The sequence below is a fragment of the Nesoenas mayeri genome (genome assembly GCF_963082525.1).
Source record: "Nesoenas mayeri genome assembly, chromosome: 13".
Taxonomy (NCBI): Eukaryota; Metazoa; Chordata; class Aves; order Columbiformes; family Columbidae; genus Nesoenas; species Nesoenas mayeri.
In genome coordinates this window covers 8,282,886-8,303,524 of record NC_137550.1, presented here as the reverse complement: position 1 = coordinate 8,303,524, position 20,639 = coordinate 8,282,886, and the positions used below count along the sequence as shown (strand labels likewise).

At 48.4% G+C, this 20,639-nt stretch overlaps 1 protein-coding gene across 2 annotated transcripts in view; it reads left to right on the top strand.

The window, feature by feature from the left end:
* Positions 1–20,639, top strand: part of PCDH19 (protocadherin 19) — a gene marked incomplete at both ends in the record, with an annotated part of 54,549 nt that overhangs the window by 15,704 nt on the left and 18,206 nt on the right. Inside the window, 2 exons of one of the 2 annotated variants that reach the window (XM_080352866.1) lie at positions 11,539–11,597; positions 14,598–14,767. In XM_080352866.1, the coding sequence (XP_080208992.1) occupies positions 11,539–11,597; positions 14,598–14,767 (229 nt within the window). Of the gene's footprint in view, positions 1–11,538; positions 11,598–14,594; positions 14,768–20,639 lie in introns of both variants that reach the window. The other variant, XM_080352865.1, reaches the window with a different exon arrangement.

The window sequence follows — 20,639 nt, the reverse complement described above, 5'->3', positions numbered from 1 at the left end:
TGAATCAGAAGCGTACCCAGTTCTGGAGCGCAGGAAGCCTCTGGGTGACGTAGCCCTTTCTTTTTTGTGCCTGAGCAGGCTTGGGAGCTGGGGAATGCTGGGCTGGGGAATGCTGGGCTGGGTAAAGCTGGACTGGGTAAAGCTGGGCTGGGCGATGCTGGGCTGGGCGATGCCACTGCATGCAGGATGACCAGCACCCATGGGATGTGCTGGACCTGCAGCTGGTTGTGTGGAGACCCAAATGGTGGGTTGGAGAGTTTCTGCCTGCAGAGATGGAGACAGAGAGGGCTGGAGCTGCCCACCCTGGCTCACGTTGCCTTCAACCCTTTTGACGTTGATTTTGAAACCTGATAATGGGGAATTACGCTACAACCAGAGAGGTGAACTGTGGTTATCTGATATTGATGGAGATGGAAATGAGGTGGCGAGGTGAGGCAGCAACACATGACAAGTAAGCCTTGGAAGCTTTTGGTGTCTACCAGTGCCTTCTTTAGAAGTACAATACCATCTCCAGGCTTATGGTGACTGGACAGACAGACGGATGGACACCCTAACTGTCAAGGAGGAGGGTCAGTGACCATTCCAGCTTCACCCAGCTTCTCTGTGGTTATTTCTTCTCCGATGTTAATGAGTTCTCCCTCTCAGCCCGCTGTACTGTCCACAGGCAGAGCAGCCACAGGCTCCATCTAATCACATCTCGCCACATTGGAAACGTGGCTGCGTCCATTTGCTGGATGCTGCGTGACTCATGTAATCACCATGCGAAATGCATCATTCATAAACTGTTTAGCGCGACCTTTTGTCCAGTAGCACTAATTATTATTATCACAGAAGCCCAGTAAACTAGACTAGTAATTATCAGGGATTTATTTGAATGGACAGCTAAGCTATTCTTGGCAAGTTAGTCAAAGCAGTTGTCATGACAGCCACACAAATGTGTCTTATGAATTGGGTTAATTAGGGTAATTAATAACTGTTGTTTTGCCCTTTTTAACAAGGTATTGCCTAGACACTATCAAAAAATAGCAATTGTACCTAACAGAAATAGTCATCTTCTAGCAGCAACCTTCAAATCACAAAACCAAAGTAGTAAATACCCGTTGGGCTGTTGTTTCACAAAGCAACATCTCCTTGCGCAAAAGCAAGGAGCAAAAGGCTCTGTTGTAATATTTCTGCTGAGCTTCCCCTGCTGCGCAGTGTTATCTAGAGACTGGTCGTCATCATTATTGATATTATTGTTATTTATTTTAATGCCGTGCTGCTCCGAGCTGTAGTCACAGAGGGATCACAGCCGTGCCCGGCTCTGTGCGGGTGGCGAGGGCAGCCCGAAGGTGCTCCCATTGCTCAAACTCTGCAAGTGGCAAGACTTAAAGCCAATTTTAAAGTCATGACCATAAATTATTGTTGTTTTCTTGGTGCAACGTCACCATCCTCATCAGTCTGGCTGGTGCCAAGGTGCCGAGTCCTCGCTTGGCAGAGCATCTGCTTCTTTCAAAGGAAGGGTTTTGCTGAATAAATGGTTTTGGTTTTGTCATGGTTATTGCTGATGTTGAGTAATTGTGGTGACTAAAGCTCTTATTAACCAAGTAGCACCAAAGAGCCTCAAAAAGAAAAAAAAAAAAGCAAAACAAACCCATGTTTCCCATCCCAGGGAGCTGCCTTGTGAGGGGTTTGCAGCTCGTGGTGGTGACGGTCACCGTCCCACACCAGTGGGCTGGATGGATGCTTGTTGGCGCAGAGCACTGTCTCCCCCAGGGCTCCAAGGTTTGGCGCTGATTATTATAAATGGCCCAAGATTACAGATATGACTGAGGAAAATTACGTAAGTTTTGTAGAAAAATGACCTGAATAGTTGAGTGAAGGCTCTGGCTGGTTCTCCAGCTGCACCGAGCCCTGTCTATTTATATCACCTCTGGGCTTTCGAAGCCTTCTTTTAACTAAAGCTTATTTGATAACACACATCTTTTAAAAAAGAAAAGACTAAAAAAGAAATGAAGGAGAAAAAGGGGGGAAAAAAACCCTAAAGAAAAACACCTCTATGGAGAAGGTAGGGTTTTAATGAAGAAATATTTTACACCATTCTCCTACAACCTTAGGGCTAATAGCCTGGAACTGGTACTTTGGCTCCTTAAAAAGCCCAACAAGACAAGCCAATTACGGCCTCTGAAACATTTTTATTTTTAGTTCCTTGTAATAGCAATTCATCCTCGGCTATGGTACATTAACTGGAAGGAACAAGAAGTAGTAAGGTTTTGGCATCTTTGTAATAACCAAGGGGCTGTGTTTACCAGGCTGTTCATAATGCGGGTGGCTGGCGGGCAGGGGGAGCGGGTAGCATGGGGATGGAGAGGAGACCCAGTTAGCGCTGGAGCAGAGATCCACTGTCCTGGTGAGTGCTTTATCGTCATCTATTTCCCTACAGTTTATTCTGGGAGAAAACAGGCTCTTGTTCGACTAAATTCCTCAGTTTCCCAGCACCTTGGAGTTTGTGGAGAGGCTCAGAGGGGAGGAAGGGCTCTTCAGAAGGTGCTGGTGTGTCCCCAAGGGTGTTGGAGCCAGAGTGGCTGTTTTGGGGACAGCAGGTTTTGAAGGGGAGCTGAACCGATATGGGCTTTGCATCCCATTCCCCACCCGGGCTCTGCATACGATGCTGCGGCCATCGCGGGTGGCAATGGCAGCAAGGCCAGTCCTGCTCAGTTTTTCTGTCAGTCTCATGGCTGCAGGGGAATTTTGTGGGCTGGGGAGCTGCATTTTCCTGCCCAAGTATGGAAAAATATTAAAATAGGGGAAAGCTGGTTTTGATAAATAATTTAGTTGTGGAGCAAAATCCCCTTGAGGCTTGGAGTGGGAGCTGGCTGAGGCTATCCTGATTGCAAGCCTTCCCATGCAATTACAGCCAAACAATGTAAATGATAACAGGGTGCGCACACGGGGCAGTGTTTGCTTCAGTTTTATTATCTGCCGTTGCCGGGAGTTTTAGCTGAAGCCAGGCGGGAGCTGCTGGTGCGCAGGTTCCACTGCGGAGCTGGGCAAGGGTGCGTGCGGCCACGTGCTGGGGTGAAACACTCGTGTGAACAAGTCTGTAGGTGATATGGAAAGCACTCGCTGCTTGCTCTAAATTCAGAAAAAATGGGACTTGCACTAAGACACGGGGCAGGGATGAGGTCCCCCTGCACTCATCCTGCACCCACTTGCCAAATTTCTCCCCACTAAGCCATGAAGCGTGGAAATCCTCTCACCACCCTTGTGAGCCCCCTTGCCTACCGCCCTGGGGTGCCTTGGGGTGTCCCTGTCTCCTCTGGGATGCCAAGCGGAGTGAGGCGCCCCTGTGACAGCCGGCACCACCTGAGTCCGGCTGCCCCATTTGGTGCCCAGCCCCATTTCAGCGAGACCACGTCCCCCCCGCCCGCCCCGGGGCCTGTGCACCCTCAGGGATGCAGCAGTGGGGTGGCTGCCTGGGCATCCCGTCACTCTGATGTGCCGAGCTGGCTGCAGCATCTCACGCCTTCTCTATTTATGGCTCATCTGCAATGATTTTTTGGGTTTTCTTTTCTTTTTTTCTTGTTTTTTTTTTTTTTTTTTTCCAGTGACAAATCTGTGATTTCTCCTGTTCCCTACAAAACGCATCAGTCTGACCTGCTGCTCCAGAAGGTGAATGACAAGGAGTTTTATTTAGCCCTAGAGATGGGAACACTTAAAAAAAGGTTCCTCTGTTATATTTGTTTTCATCCCTAATGGCAGGAGGCAGGGAAAGGACAGTTCTGAAAGGTTTTTTAACAAATCTGTAAGTCATGCCCCATTACCCTGGGGCTGCTGATTAGATCCAGATTGTTTCTCGCACTACTTAGGGAGGGGTGTAGTCCACGCTGGGAGCTGCATGCACAGATCCATTATATATCTCAAAGTCCCAGGCATAGATGATGGGGAAAAAAACCAACCCTTTTATTAGGTTTATTGCCTATTGTATCCCCACATGGATTTTTCCTCAACATATCAAGGCAGCCTCCCCGTGCAGAAGGCTGTGCCCCAGGGGGCTGGCAAGCTCAGCCCCGTGCCCATCATTTGGCACCCAAGAGGGAGGTATCACCCCCAGTGCCCCAAAATCCCTCCTGTCCTATCCCCGGGGGGCTACTGGGCAGCTGGTGGGGCATTGCCAGGCTCCTGGCTGCTCACGGTCCAGGGAAGGTGTCTGTACACTCTTGCCTAGGAAGCACGCCTCCCCTTTTGGGTCAGTATTTCGCTTTTTGATCGATTTTGGGGTGGTGGTGCCAAGTGGGTGCCCAGCTGGAGGTGCCTGCCCTGGTGGTGCTGCTGGAGGGACCCCTGTGCCACGGCCACCAAAAAGCTTTGGGTTATAGGTGCTGTCTGAATGTAAGTAAGGCAAGTTTTTTATTATTGCATTTTTGCTCTTCATAACCATACTGTAGATTTTCTGATATGTTGACAAATTCAACCGGGTGACACTATTTGTGGCTTTGAGGAGCGTAATTATGGCTTCATTGTGTGTTGCCGTTCTCAGGATTCAATCTGGGTTTCTAATCCTATACCCTTTTTCAAAATCACATCACAGCAGCTCCTTTCCTCCTGCCTCTGATCCATTTTCAGGCAAAAAAATGAGAAAGCCTGTATTTATTTGAGGAGGGACAGGAGTTCAGTGTGGATTAGTGGGCATGCCTGTGCCATAATACAATCTAGTTTCATACTGCTCATTCTGATGAGTGAGGTGATGCTAAAGGATGAACTCTCACAGCGATTTCTCTGCGATGCTTTTTATTTCATCAAGAGAAAATGGAGGCTGGACTCAGTTCCTTTCGGTGTTTAATAATGTCCATCAGAACCAAATGCCTTTTATTTAAGCCGCAGTAATAATTAGAGGGTCGGTGGTGTTAAGCAGCCATGGAGTCTGGCTCTGAGGAATGTTCATTGTGCCTCATTAAATTTGGAATTAGTGCTTAAAAGGTCAGAAATAAATATTCTGTTTATATTTCGGGGATAGTAAATCTAAATGGATGCTGTGTTTGCACATCCTCGTCTCTGCTTGTTCCTGCTGAACTGCGCGAGGCACCGCTCTATTTGGTTTAGGCAGCAATCAGAGCATCTGCAAAAAAGCTCAACCCCAAAACCAACCCTGGTTTCATTGATCAAGGGCAGGAAAATGATCTGCTGTATTACATCTAATTATAAAACATCAATATCAGATGCTAAATGCACTTACTTTTTCAGAGGCACTATGCTGCTGGTTTACAGTTTGCAATCTCCTGTATTATGGGCTTTAGCAGTGAGCTGGGGTGTAGGGAAATAGCTGCAAAGGGAGATGCCAGAGGTCAGATCCTTTTAGCCTTTATTGAACCCCTCCAGGTGACTGCCTTCATAAGAGCCAAGTTGCTTCACGTTTTCTTTCCGTCTTGCCTGGGGCTGTTGAAGCAGCAGAGGTGCATCCCGCTGCCCCACGGCTTGTGCTCCAGTGCCCATGGAACACTGGAGCTGCTGATGGGGACTGGTGGCCAACTGGGTCCTTTCCAAAGACCCTGACCCCACAGGGTTCTCTGAGCCACAGCTCAGCCGATGGAGGGTGCTGGGCTCCTTGGGGAGCCCCATTATGTCCATGAGCATTTGCTGACTTTCCCCCAGGGTTGGAGCACCTGTGGTTATTTGGGTAGAGTTTGCACAAATGTTTAACCCAAAGCTTTGGGCTGGTGCTGAAATCTCTGCCCTCGACTGTGCTGATGCTGGAAAATGGGAAATATGGGTCTGTTTCCTGCTACCTCTTACCAGGCTGTGGCCAGGAGGCTCAGGACCCTCACCTATGGGTGCGGGCATTGCAGATGCCATCGGCAGTCAAATGGAGCTGGTGGCATCGCGGGGACGGAGGAGCAGAGGTCCCCAAGTGGGTCAGGCACCGGGCAGGTCTCCAGCCACTGGTCCTTGCCCCTGCCTGATGCTCTGAGGCAGCCGTGTCCTCGTCAGCAGCCGGTAGCGCAGGGGCTAATTACACGGCATCACATACAATGGAGGAAAATCTCTCCTGACATCCTTTGTGATGCTCTCCAGCCCGGAGCTGGATCCAATGAGTCTCCTGCTGGTGTGCAGGAGAGAGACCAGCCTTGCTGGGCGTGAGAGCATCAGAACGAGCCTGGATGTTCCTCTCGAGGCCACAGGTCTGGATTTTGGAGCTGTTTGGTGGGGTTTTGTACCGCACCTGCTCCCAGTGGAAAGCAGTCTCAGACTGCTTATTTATTTCCCACAGGGTGAAAGCAGCTTGCTAAAAGATAATGACTTTCCCTCATTGCTGATCTAGACTTCATTTGACCTGGTCCCTCTTTTGAAATTTTCTCTGTTTCCCAAGTGCAGCTGGAGTGTTTTTATTTAATTTGCACGAGTTCTATATCACCCGCAATATAGTTCGAACCATAAGAAGTAAGTGCTGGTGAGGTCTCCTAACAGGCAGCAACAGTTTTATTGCAGATGCTGGAGCCTCTGATTGAGTGGCCCATGGAGAACAAGACCCAGAACACAGGAGGACCAGGAGAAGCGGTTTTACAAGCCCTGCCCTTCCCACCAGGGAGGCCCAGTGGATTTTTGGGGAATGATTTGCCATTTCTGTGGTCCCTGCTGATGCCTGCAGCATGGAGGGAAGGTCAGGAGACTGGTGCTCCTGGTGAACATGTGCAGCTCAATGCAGAGGATGAGAAGTCGTTGAGTGTTTTGGGAAGATTTTCTGAAACCCAAAAGGAGACATGCACATTGCAGCCTTGGAGAAAGGTCCACTTTGTTTTTTAATAATAAAGGGTGACATGCAAGCTTTATTAACAAGGCACGTAGGGGAAAAAGAAAAGGCTCAAGGGATAACCCTGAAAAAGTGGCGCTAAACGTGTCATTTTTATGAAGCTGATTTTGTGAAGGGTCCCTACATGCTTTGGCAGGAGGTTGCAGCAGGTTTACAATAATTTGTAGAAAGATAGAAATGTTTTCACCCTGAAGTGAGAAGAAGGGCAAAAATCCTGCGCTAAGATGCTTTAGAGTCGTCTGCCGAGGTGGAGGCTGGCGGTGGGACCGATACCTGTCACTTTGGATCGGGAGAGATGGGACCAGCTTTGAACAACAAAGGACCTTGCCGGGGGGCTGATGTGTGGACCAGGGAGCCAAACACTCCATCAAGAGCCTGGGTCCAGACACAGCGGGCAAAGCTGGATTTTCACCTCCACAGAGTTTGGTTTGAAAAATGACACGTTTGAAATTGCTGAAAAGTGGGAAGAGTGAGAAAGAGCCAGATCTGAGCATCCTTCCTGATGGGCAGAGACACGGCTCAGGACACGTCCCCAAACCCTGGGGACTGACCCCAGCCTGCATCCTCTGTTTCTCCATCAGTCCACAGCCGTGGTTGTGCCCGAAGTCACTGCAGTTCGCTGACCTTTCCACTGGCAATTGCGTTAATTCCCCTTAAATCGCCTTTGGATCCTTTGGGGTTTATTTCTGTTTTTAAGGCAGAGAGCGAGCAGCCGTTAGAGCAGCACCCTGTTGCTAACAGGCCGTTTGGTAATGGGGAAGTCACCCCCCTGGATATCCAGGTCAAGCAGACTTGTACTGACGTTTGTACATCTTTATTTATTTTTTTTTAATTTAATGGAATTGGCAATCTTCAACCAAAAGTAACCATTGGGGGAAAAAATGTTTAAAATTTCCCTGCTGATTGCTTGATTCTGAGTGTGTCTGTTGTTATATTTATGTTTATGTTGCTAAGGCAGCAGTTAAAAGCGTTTTTCAAATTAGGCACTGGTAAGCTGGATGCTGAGCCAGGGCTCTCTCTCTGATGGCATCGACACCAACATGCCTGCAGCTGGAAAGCAAATCCTGAGCCCGGAGGACAACAGGGACTTCTTTCCTCAAAGAGAAATTCAGGGTGAGACCACAGACTTTATGCCGGGTGTTATTTGGCGCTTCCTGATGTCTCGGATGTGTTGCTTCTTTGTAGCACAGAAGGTCTGGTCCTGACAATCGTGAACGTGTTTTATTCGTGTTATGATGGGCAGGAGATAAGAATTGGCAGCGCTGTTCGGGAGGTTCTTGCCGTGCCCGGCTCTGGACATGGAAAGGGGAGGCTGGGCTCAAGGCTGGGCTCCCTTTGATTTTTACAGGAGTGATACTGATCAATGAGAAAGGAGCAGTTTGTTTGCTTTTGCCAAAATAACGAAGAAGATGAGGGCTGGCCTCTCGATGATGCCCTTTCATCCGTGCCAGCCAGCCTTACCTTTTCCCTCTTTTTTGTGCTTTGACTTTGTTCTTTGGGCCTCATTAAGAGAGGGAGCGGATCCTTTCCCAATTAAAATGTTGACATGTTGGAGACGTTCTCCTTCCCTGTCGTTTTGCCTCTGTTTGTAAGTGATGGCACTTCGCAGGATGAACTAGAATTAAATCAAGTGAACTTCACTTGAATAATGCAAGCTATAAAGCAGCCCTTCTCCATGAAAAATCTCATTTCTTTTTTATTTTTCTGTTCTGATCCCCTAGCCTGCATGGAGATAACCTTGATGGATAATCCCATAGCTGAGGAGAGGTCTCGTAAACTGCTGGGATGACTTGTGCACCAGCAGGAACGTACTGGTGCAGCAGGACAGGCAGCCCTTGCCAAGGGTGCAAACCCCCAGCCCAGGGAAACACATTTCCCATCCTTGTGGCTGCATCACTCCTTGTCGTGTCCAAAATCTGGAAGTAATTAGCATCAGTTGTGCTGCCTTCAGTGGCAAAGGGGATTCACAGCCTGGGAACGGATGCTGTGACCGACCCCGCGGGAGCCCAGGGCCTTGCAGATGGACTTGGGGGTTGTGTCTGCATTAGTGACGTGGTACAGAGCATCCCAAGCTGGAGGACATGTGGACCAGGGAGTCAAAACATGGGTAATTTCCTCGTCGGTGAATGATTTCAGCTGGGCAGGGATCTGGACTTTTATTTTGGTCAGGAATCAATAGCAAAGCTCCCAGTGATGTTGGTCAGAGGGGAATTCAGCATTAGGTCTCTGTCTGGTCTGTGGCAGGAGATGTGATGGCAGCATGTGTGGTGTTTCCTCAGCCTGCGGTGGGGTTTTGGTGACATCAGTTGAGCGTTCTCTGCAGGTGGCCCCGGGTGTCCCTTGGCTCCTGAAGCCTGGGCCATGCGGTGTCAGTTCTCTAAGTAATTGAAGCTCTGTGGTGTACCTATATATAACGAAATTTGCTCTCCGCATCCTCCCACCCACTCATTCTGCTCCTGAATTTTCCAGGGCTGAGAAGCACGTGCATGGGGTTGAAGCTGATGGGGGTGGTGGTGGGTGCAAAGGGGTCTCATGGTGCTGTTGGGCATGGTGATGGGGCTGGGGATGTGTGGACAGTGCCAGCTGAGGCTCATGGCTTGCTGGAGCTGTTCCCATATCCATCAGTGCAGGGCGATGGAGGGGGCTCCCCACCAAGCAGGGGTTGCTCTGAAACTGGCTCCGATCCCTCCTGCCCTCCAACACTTGGCTGCCCTCAGAGCCCGTTTGTGGGGCTGGAGTCTCCTGTGGGGCTTCTGGAGGGGATGCCATGGGTGGCATCCCTCCACATGTGATGACAGCACTAGGATTGATGGATAAACACAGGATCAGGCATTTTCTGTGGTGTTTAAGCTCTTGGGCGTCACGTATTTTAAAAATACATGTGTCCGTTTGCTCCTGAGCTCTAACCATCAAAGTCGTCCTGCAGGACCGAGGATGCAGGAACTGCAGGGACCAGTAGTTTGTGCAGTAAATCTCCTGCGTGACTCTCCAGCAGTAATTACTATGTGAAAGTAATAACCGAGCTGTGCTGAGTGCTCGGCCAACTCCCCCAGCTCACAGCTCCTTGCATGTTTCTCTCTGGGAGGCTCCTGTTTGCTAAATTAGATATTGTGCTGTATTTCAGAAAAGGTCACACTTAACCAACGCTGCCTTTGCTTTATTATCTTGGCAGAGCAGTGTAACCTCTGCCGGGGTACGATTGGATTTCACATTCGGCTCTACTGCAGCGGCCCCGCTCCCTGCATCCTGCTGTTGTGATTACGTTAGCAGCAGACTCTGCTTTCCTTTATTTATTGAGGCATTAAAGTTGCATGCATTTATTTTTACCATGTTCATAATTGCCATAAAAACAGGCCATAGTATCCCAGCGCGGCTCTTTGGGAAGGAGAGCGGCTGCGGGGCCAGAGCGAGGAGGAACCGTGGCAGAGGAGGCAGGACAGGGCTGCTGGGCAGGTGACTGTCCCCACTCCTGGCCTGGGGGGACGCTGCTGTCAGCCCAGAGGAAGCAGGGCAGGGCAGAATCTGCCCCTTCTGCTGCCCAGGGTGCCTAGTAGGGACAAGGAGCAACCATCAGGCCAGGTGGATGGTGAGCCCGGATGCAATCTCTGCAGATCTGGGGGGGCTTTAGGTGGATGGATAGGTGGATGGATGGATGGACGGATGGATGGATGGATGGATGGACTGGGGTACTTGACTCATGCAGAGAGACCTGCATCCTCCTGTGTCCCTGAAGCTCAGGAAAGATTCTGGTCAGGTCATGCAGATCCCACCATGTCTCAGCACATGGCTTCTACTGTGGCTCACCATGCATCGCCCACCACATCTCACCATGAAACAGCCACTGCATCCCACTGTGCAGCTCCCACCATGTCCCACTACTCAGCTCCCGCACCTCCCACTGTGCAACAGCCACTGCATCCCACCATATGGGTCCCACCTTATGGGTCCCACCACATACCACCGTCAATCTCCCACCATGTCCCACCAAGCAGCTCCCTCCTGTGTGGTAACACCCTGCTCTCTTCTGTTAGAGAACAGAACTTGTCTAACACTTCCCTGCCTTCTGATTGCCTTTTTTGGTCCCTTTCATGCTGCGAGCACCAGAAATCTATGGCTATGTAATCTGAGGTTAAAAGACAGTGTTTCAAGTGCAGAGTGAGTTAGTGGGTTTTGCTTGCAAATGACAGATCCATTGACTTTTCTCCCCCGCTTTCACTCCCCTATAACTTTTAAGCATGTCACCCATTGTTTGCTTTTTTATTAATAACAGAGCCCACTGTCTCTGCAAATGAAATGATGTAAAACAAAGAAAAGTGCCCGCATTAAATTCTCTGGCAGGGGATTACCTTGCTGACATTTACATATCTATGCAATAAATATTTTAACATGTTAATTATACACTAATAAGAAAAATACCTTTTGAACTTTCAGTCAAATTGACACACACGGAACTGAGTCCATCAGGGAATTAAAAGCAATTAGTTTTGTAACAGAGCATGGTCACATTGTTTCTTCTCTGCAAATTGTTCTGTGGTCACCAGACAGGCTTTTTTTTTAGTGAAAGCTGGTGGAAAGACTGACAGGGACTGGAGTTTTGTGTGCCAGGCTCTGTCCTGCCCGCTGGGGTCTGTCCCATGCCAGGATGCTCCTTCCCTCCCATGGGCTTTTGTCCTGGCCCTGCAAACCCGCCTGTTCCCAGTCATGGGGAATTCGGACTTGTAACCATCTCCCTTTTCTTTCCCTCATTCCAGACTGAAAACTACTCCTTCGATTCCAACTACGTGAACAGCAGAGCTCATTTAATAAAAAGGTACGTAGGCTCACTTGAAATAACTTGGGTTTGCCCAGCCAAATACTGATTATTTAATGTTCTTCCTTACTGCGTTATATACTACTTGCTTTTTTAAATATGCAAAATGTTTCAAGAGTAATCATTTGATTTTAAAAACAGTATTTACTTCCTATTAAGCCCCATTGCTCTTGGTTTGCAATAAAAGCAAGTCTTTTTTCCTTCTCTTTGGCTCCTTCGCACTGGGAAGTTGCAGTGAGTTAGGTGGAGTGCTGTTACCCTGACGACTTTCAGATTCATAGAGTTTATTCTATTTGAATGCACAAGAATAAAATGATAGATTTGGATGGTGAAATCTCCCTGCTGTGTGAGGCGGGGGAAAAGAAAAAAAAATCTCATTTGGGAGCAGGTAATTGGGTTGGATACACACTCACTGTTTTAGTTTGAATACCGAGGCAAAACAGCACTTTGCTCGGTTTTTCTCTTCCAGGGCTAAAAAGGAAATAATCAGTTCAGTTGCAACCTGGCAATTACCCTTGAGGGAATTTAACCCTTTAGATAAAGTACTGGTACCTTCAGAGCTTAGCAGTGGTGAAGAAATGTCTCGGGGAGGTTAATGCCGGGGTTACCCGGTTGAACCCCCCTGGATTGTGTTAACCAGAGGTGAGCATCCCCCTGTGGGGCTGGCGGCCAGGGTTGTCCCTGTCTCCCCGGTTGTCCCCACCGACACAGCAAGATCAATGCTCATCAGGAGGCAGGAGGGCTGCAGGGCAGGATGGGGATGCAGGAGATGACCATCAGCTCATCACCCACCTCTGTCCCCACTTCTCCCTCAGGACCGGCCAAGGTGTGCAGGGACAAGCCATGCCCGGCTCTGTGCTGACGGCTCTGCAGAAGCCATCGTGGTAGCAGGGGTGTAACAGAGAGCAGGAACTGGCCCTGAACTATAGAGATCTGATCTGAGCAGTAAAAAAATCCAATTATCTGCCTGGCTGAGATCCCAGTTGTTTACATCTTAAAAATATAAGGAGGAAGGGAGCTGTGAGCACATTGTTTAAGCAGCTTGGGTTCAGCTAGCGAAGGGCAGGTGCATTTGCCTGCATGGCTCACGATGTTTAACGATGCTCAGGCGATGGCTTGCCTGCACCACGCCGCTCCTCGCCAGAAGAGTCTGCAGGCATACTGAAAAAAGCCCCAAATCTATTAATCTTTCCTCATTCACACCTAAGATAAAGGCAAGCGGCGCTCCTGCCTGCCGCAGCGAGGCTTACTCCGAGGCTGTATTGTTTGGGAAATGCTGCTGCTGCCGATTCCCCGAGACCTGCCCATCCTTTAGAGAAGTGTCAGCCGCGGAAACGTGTCTTGTGGCTGCTGCATTACGGTCTGGTTCACTGCAGGGGAGATAAATGCGTTTTAACAGGGGTTGCCTGCGTATTGTGAACGGCAGCTCTGTGTAGGACAGCGATTCCCCTCTCTTTCTGCCTTTGTCTTATACCTTAAGTACAACAGGTGCCGGGAACGCTGTGCAGACATGTAAGAACAAAAAAATATTTTCTGTAACATACTGTGGCATCATTTTCATCCTTTGCCTTTATGAACATGTTGTAGCTCTTCTATCTTTGGTGAGTGAATCTCCTCAAATCCAGCACTTTAATTAATCTATTTGTACTTCTCCTGTGTTGTCTGCCTGCCTCTCCCGCTCGTCTACGTGCACACAAATGAATTGTAGATTTGTAGTGCTTTCTTAACTTAAAATTCTTTGATGTTGCCTGGAATCAAAGTCAGTGGCTTCAACAGGGACATCTTTATTTAAAAGGTAATGTTTGAAGGTTTACCAATTTATATGTATTTCGAGCTCCCCCCTTGTGTGCTTTTGCAAAGCATCAGATGGTAGGTGGTCTGCTTGGTTTCCGTGGAGACGCAAAAGGGCTTTTCAAAGTAATGAAAATCTCCAGCTCTTTGGGGCTTTGAAGCACAGGCTGCTTCTTCCACCAGCGTTTCACACCAAATCAGCCAGCGAGAAAGTTTGGGGTTGTGGGTGCAGGTGGATCCTCATTGATGGGCACAGGTTTCCCATGCCAAGACTGGTGTGGAAGGAGGCGCAGGGTAGGTGACCCCAGGACATCCTGATGACTGTGTCACCTGGGGCAGGCGCATCTGGAGATGTCCCTGTGGTTCACAGCTGAGTGTCCTGGGACATCACCCCTCACAGGACAGTGGGAGAAGCAAAAGGACCTGAATGCAGCCAGAAATGAAACTCTTCCATCCCTCCAGCCTGGGACCTGGGTGCCATGGGGTGATGGAGTTGCTCAGCCCTTGGAGGAAATTTGGGAGCAGTTCAGCTCTCAGGTCTCCCCAGCAGTGGCTGTGCTTGCTGGGCATGTCAAAGCGTTCAACTGTGTATCAGCTCTCCTTAAAGCTGTGTGAACTCTGACCTGGAATCACTGGATTATTTTTAAAAATAAGAACGGCATCATCATCATAAAAAGCAATTCCCATTTCTAGGAAGGTGTTTGTTTTCAAACTTAAGCAATTACGATTTGGCCTATAACCTAAAAAAATTGGGTTTACTGTGTAACTTCAATATGAGGTAATATGACTTGAGGGAGCCTAGTTATACAAACAGCTTGTTTAATGTATATGTTTATTTTTTTTTTTTTTAAATCCTGCTTCGCTTCCAGCTTCCATCATCCCCACAGCAGCCTGGTCCCCAGGCTCACATTGTACCCATGGGCAGAAGCAGCATGTGAAGTGGTGCAGGCTGGATGCTGTGTTTTGGGATGCAGAGCTGCTGAGCAAGCTGTGCGCCTTCGCATCCCCTGCCCCAGTTCTCCATGCTGGGGGAGCAGTCCCAGCCCTGCAGCTGTGTGCTGGGGATGGCAGGGGACCTCTCTGTCTCTGCAGGACATGGGGCTGAGCGATGACAGTCGTGCCACCACCGCAAGTCTCGCTGCAGTGCTGTGGGGTGGTGAGGACCGCCTTGTCATACCCAGTAAGTCATGTCTGTGTCTCTCCCAGCAGCTCCACGTTCAAGGACTTGGAGGGGAACAGCCTGAAGGACAGCGGCCACGAGGAAAGCGACCAGACGGACAGTGAGCACGACGTGCAGAGGGGCCTCTACTGCGACACAGCCGTCAACGACGTGCTGAACAGCAGCGTCCCCTCTGTGGGGTCCCAGGGCCCCGAGCAAGGTGAGCCACCACTGTGTGTCCTGGGGGGCTGCCCACCACCCACCTGACCTCTGTGTGCCTCAGCTGGTGGCTCCGGTGCTGCCTCGGTGGATGCACAATAAGGATGCTTAGCGCTTGCTGGGGATAACGTTGTACATCGTCAGAGCTGTGGGTAGATATAAATTAATCTTCACGCCACGCCTTTCAGGTAAGCGAGCAGTTAGGATTATCTCCTGTTTGACAGGCAGAAAACCCAAGGCCCTGAGCATCTGCCAGACAGCGAGAGAGCGGTGGATCTGGGATTAGGGCTGGAATTACGGGTGTTGTGCCCAGGACCAGTCCCTGCCGGGCTCTTCCCTGGAGCACAGACCATGTGCCCATCCCAGTGTGCTCCGCTTCCCGTCTCCAGAGCTTGTGTGCTGTCCGGGCAACTTTTCCAAAAGGTCAGAGAAGTGTGCAGGCAATTAGTCAGGCATCCCATGAGGGATTAACTCAGGCCAGCGGGCAAGGGTTTTGTATCTTTTCCCCTGAAAAGGCGGTGGGATTTCAGCTCTTACGCATCCCCACATGCAGTGATGAAGTCTGCTCTGAAACCAGCCCGGTATTAGCTAGAGGAAAGAAATCAGAGGAGTTCAGCTGAGCCCAACCCGTCGTTTATACTTGGGCATGAATGTCGCTTTTAATGTCTGACGGATGCAAACATCCTATGCAAACATCCTGTCTTTTTCAATTAAGAAGCCTGAATGCAGTTTGGTGCTCTGGCTCAGGGGAGCCTCAGGGCTCTTGGCTATATCTTGAGATAAGCTGTAGCTGAGGCTCAACTGGAAGCCCCACTGCTAAAAGACTTAAGGATATGAAAACAAAATGCTGTGATTATGAACTGGTCTTCAGCTGTTTAATTCAATTCATGGTAAACATCATTAAAAGCCTTTGTTTTGCTGTCATAAAAGAGTCAAACCGGGGAGAGAGAGTTCTTGCCATCTGCGCTGCTGAATGTGAGTTTTTTTCTGGGGAGAAGCTGATCGCTGTATTAATTCTCGATAGAGTCTGTTAAATGGCCGTAGTTAACCCTGTAAGACTCCACAAGGAGGGAAACACAGAGGTCACCTACCCATTCCACGCTGCCAGCCACGCTAATTGGAGAGGGATGGCATCCGCAGCGATAATGTATTTCCAGACAACCCTACTGTGGCCAAAGATGAAAAAAATTAAACATTTATATAACTGTACGGTGGCAGTTTAATTCTCCGCGGACCAGCGCTGTGTCAGAGAATGCAGGCTGATAGCTATCATTTATTATTCTTCTATTACAAAGAAATGCTTTTTCATTTTGATCAGGAGAGGGTTTCCTAAGGATGTGTTTGCAGTAAGGGATGATTGTGGGAGCAAAAATATTCATAATTGATTCCTGTTCTGTTGAATGGTCTGAGCAACATCTGTTAATTTTTTGTCACATTTCTTCAGCAAAAAAGGCCAATCTCAGTGGACGGCAGATAGGGTTTTACAGAGATTACATTTCTGATAAGTCTGCGTGCTGGCTCTGTTGTGCACCAGATAACAATGCAAATAAGTTTAAGAGGATGAGTTGGAGGCAGAGCTCGTTGGAGGAGTCAGATGGAAATAAATATGGCCCAAACCACTGGAACACAAACTCATTGAGTGTAAAATACCCCCCCAGGCAGATGTGCTGGGGGGGCAGCTCTCCTGTCCTGGGACCCATGCTGTCTCATGCGGAGGAGCAGGGAGGACTCGCCTGAGAGATTGTTGGGGTGTTCGTGGAGCAAAGAGAGGAGCAGCGCAGGCGGGGAGGTTAGCAGTTACTGTCACAAAAGCTGAGAAAAAGGTTAAAGAGAATATTTTTCTGAGCTGATTTGTTGAGCAGGGACTACAGAAAATAATCAGGAAAATCAAGACACTGAGATGATGGTGATAACAACAGTTCCTGCATGATTAAAGCGATGGTTTTGGCACGGTAATTTTTACTCAGTTTTGGGTCAGAGCGGCGAGGCAGAGAGGAAACACAAGTTCAATGCCAAGGATGTGCAGGACCAGGGGGCTGACCACTGCCCCAAGGACACAGTCCACGACTGAAGGGCAGCTCATGGCCAATTTTCAAATAATTTGGGAGTCTTTATCTGCTTGGTGGGTAATCCTGGATCTCCCAAGGCAATACACTGGTTGGCAGAAATCTTTTCAGCTCGGTGGTAGAGGACGATCCCTCTGTGGTGGCACCAGGGGTTTAGCATAGACCTATCTGACCAGCCTTTGCCTACTGAGATGCTGGATTCCTGCAGTAGGGGGTAGGCATGGGGTAGGCATGGATGGGTCCAATCTCCTTTAGCGTTCTTAAACCGGTACCTGAGCCCAGCATTGGTGGTGAGTACATGGCCATGGGAGCCTCAGGGACCTGCTGCAGATACTTAGGTGGCCTCAGGGCCATCTGCCCCTTCGCTGCCCTGGTGCCGCTCTTGGGTGGGAGTGACACCAGCTGCCAGTCCCACTGGCAGGAGCCCTTTGAAAATGACCTAGATTTCCAGAAAAATTGCAAACTAATGTGGAGGGTGTTGAACTTTAGTGGGCAGCGGCAGGTCATCAGAAATACCACTTGGAGCTCAGCCACATTGCTTATTTTGGGAGCAGGACTTCTGCCCAGTCCCTCTTTACCTCAGGATCTTAATTATTGATTATAAATTCTTTAGCTGAAAATATTGCTCTAATTGCTCTAATATATACCCAATTTGGAGTTCATTATCGCCCAGAATTGTTTTCCTTCCCCTGCTAATTGATACCAAAAGGAATGCTGAAGAAGGCAGGTGCCGGTGCTGCCCCACCTTTTGCGATTGCCTCACTGCCGTTTAATTGTTTGTTTATTTGTGGAGGTGTTAAGCACTGCTAGAAGTTTATATGCGCTCCTTTCCCAACTGCGTCCTCAGCTGAACTTCCAAACACATTTGTTTGAGAACTGGGGGGTTTGAAGTGTCTGTTGGATCTCGGCGACGTTTTGGGTTGTCTGGAGAAGTCTGTTGGAAGATGGGGTTAAGTCCTGCCGTCTCCCTTTATATCTTGGCCTATTTCATCCCAGGTCAAGAGAGTCAAGAGAGGTTCTCCTGCCCCTCTACTCTGCCCTGGTGAGACCACATCTGGAATATTGTGTCCAGTTCTGGGCCTCTCAGTTCCAGAAGGACAGGGAACTGCTGGAGAGAGTCCAGCGCAGGGCAACTAAGATGATTAAGGGAGTGGAGCATCTCCCTTATGAGGAAAGGCTGAGGGAGCTGGGGCTCTTTAGTTTGGAGGAGACTGAGGGGCGACCTCATTCTTGGTTATAAATATATAAAGGGTGAGTGTCAGGAGGATGGAGCCAGGCTCTTCTCGGTGACGACCAATGGTAAGACAAGGGGTGATGGTTGCAAACTGGAACACAGAGTTCCACTTAAATTTGAGAAGAAACTTCTCAGTGAGGGTAACAGACACTGGAACAGGCTGCTCAGGGAGGTTGTGGAGTCTCTTTCTCTGCAGACATTCAAACCCACCTGGACACCTTCCTGTGTAACCTCATCTGGGTGTTCCTGCTCTGGTGGGGGGATTGCACTGGATGAGCTTTCGAGGTCCCTTCCAACCCCTGACATTTTGTGATTCTGTGATGGGGCAGATTTTCTCCAGGTCCTGGTGTAACCTTGACTCGAAGTCCAGCACTGGAGGCAAACGTGATTTCCAGCAGGGGGGTGATGTGCAGGGTGGTGCCGGGCAGGAGACCCACCAGCAGCATCACCTCTGTGGGACAGCGGTGGGTGATACAGGCGGCCGCGGAGGCTTTGCTGTCAGCTTGGAAGCTCCTCATGCCGGTTCCTCCCGGCAACATGGGGAGATCTCAGCGTGAAATGTTTTACAACACTGTAGAGCGTGGTGGTGCTTTTCCCGGGAAATGGCAGTGCAGACCAGATGTTTCGCAGGGTAATTGAAAATTCCATTTTATCAGAAAGCATTTGCTGTCAAAAAGTTTCATCTTTACTTCAACAAAGAGGTTGATTAGATCCCTCAGGACCTGAATTAGCATCTTTGAGGCTGGATACTCTGTTTTGTGATTCAGGTAGTTATTCCTCCCTTGGTTTTGCTCATTCTGGGACTTTTTTTTTAAATCCCTTTGCCCTGTTCCAAACAGCATTTGTGCAGGTTTGGCTTGTTTTCTTTGTGTGGATGGATACGGACACCTGGATCTGCTTAAATCCTTTCTATTATAATACCTTTTTCACCTTGCCTTGAGCCAGAGCCATTCTTGTACTCTCTAAGTCGTAGAAGCTCTTGCCAGCATAGAAATCAGAAAAGAACTATTTCAAATATGTGATTTTAATGTTAGAAGCAACAGATTTCAAACTTATTTTAATTCCCAGTGCTGACCAGTATTTTTACCATCAGTTGTAGAAAGAAAATCATTGTCCCAGGGAAGCAGTGACTTGCTGTTTAAGATAAAAATAGAATCCAAAAGAAAATATTAAAATAATAAACACACACTAATAATAAAAAAGCCAGTGTTAGAAATAGTCACCACAGCCATAAAAATAGTGAAAAAGCTTTAAAATCAAAGTGAGAGGGTTTTTAAGCAATGTCAGTAATGTGTCTCTTCAGAGAATTGCTTCTAATAGCATCACTTCCATTTTTCTGGTGCCAGATCAGCAGTAAAGGTTGGCGTGAAATGTCATCTGGAAAGACCTGATCCTGCATACATTTCCACATTTGAGTAACTTTGCTCACATAGGTGGTTTAATTGTGTCTGACTCTCATAAACTCCAGCAAGACGAAGGGTTCTTTGAATAAAAATGGGCTATATTTAAATGCTTATGTTAAATCTTCTTTATACCATCACACAGTATAGAAATAGGCTTGGGTGTAAAGGAGAGCCGGGCACATGATATTCACTGAAACTTTTCTTGCTGGTTGCATCCCGAATTATGCAGATACATTGTCATTTAGGGGATCAGGTTTTATCTAGAATATTCCAATTGGTTCTTATGCTCATCTCCATAGTATCTGGGTGCATTTCAGGCATGAACTGAGAACATGACTAATGGTATTAACTGGAGGCAAACACAGGTATTAGAACTGTTGATTTTTTAAGCTGATTTCCAGCAGTTATTCCACCTGCAACTCCCTTTTACTCTGCAGAAAGGCTGTACACAGAGCTGTATGAAAATGAAGACCTAAGTGACATATTCAAGGGCTTTGGAAGCTGGAAATACAGCTACATTTCTCTCTAAGTTTATACAAATTAATAAAAATACCTACTTCCTTGTATTCATATATGCAGCACAAGACATACAGTATAACATTCATCTGTGAGTGACAGCACATCCCTTAAGATGGATAAAGGCTGTAAGCTTTCTTTACAGGGCAATGTCAATTATTACAGCTCTTTTGATTTGTGTATTATTGCACGGATCGCTCAGTAAAGCAGCCTCGGAGCTCAGTGGTGCTCCTGCAGTGACCAGCCTGGAGGGAGCAGTCAGCTTCTCACAGTGCTTTGAAACCCCAGAGAAGGATTTTTATAATGAGTGGGTAAGCTGGGCTTTGGGAAGAGGAGTTGGTTGTCTTATGATTCCTACACTTTGAAATTATTACCTACTGAGCATCTCTGTCAGCTCACGGATGGCTGTGTGGTGGTTACTGATGCTGTTGTACACACAGGCTTTTTAGCACGGTCTGTAGCAATAGGACAAGGGGTGATGGTTTTAAACCAAGAGAGGGGAGATTCAGGGTGGACATGCAGAAGAAATTTGTGATGATGAGAGTGGTGAGAGGCTGTCCCAGGTTGGCCAGAGCATTGGTGGATGCCCCGTCCCTGGAGGCATCCCAGGCCAGGCTGGATGGGGCTCTGAGCAACCTGAGCTAGTGAAGATGT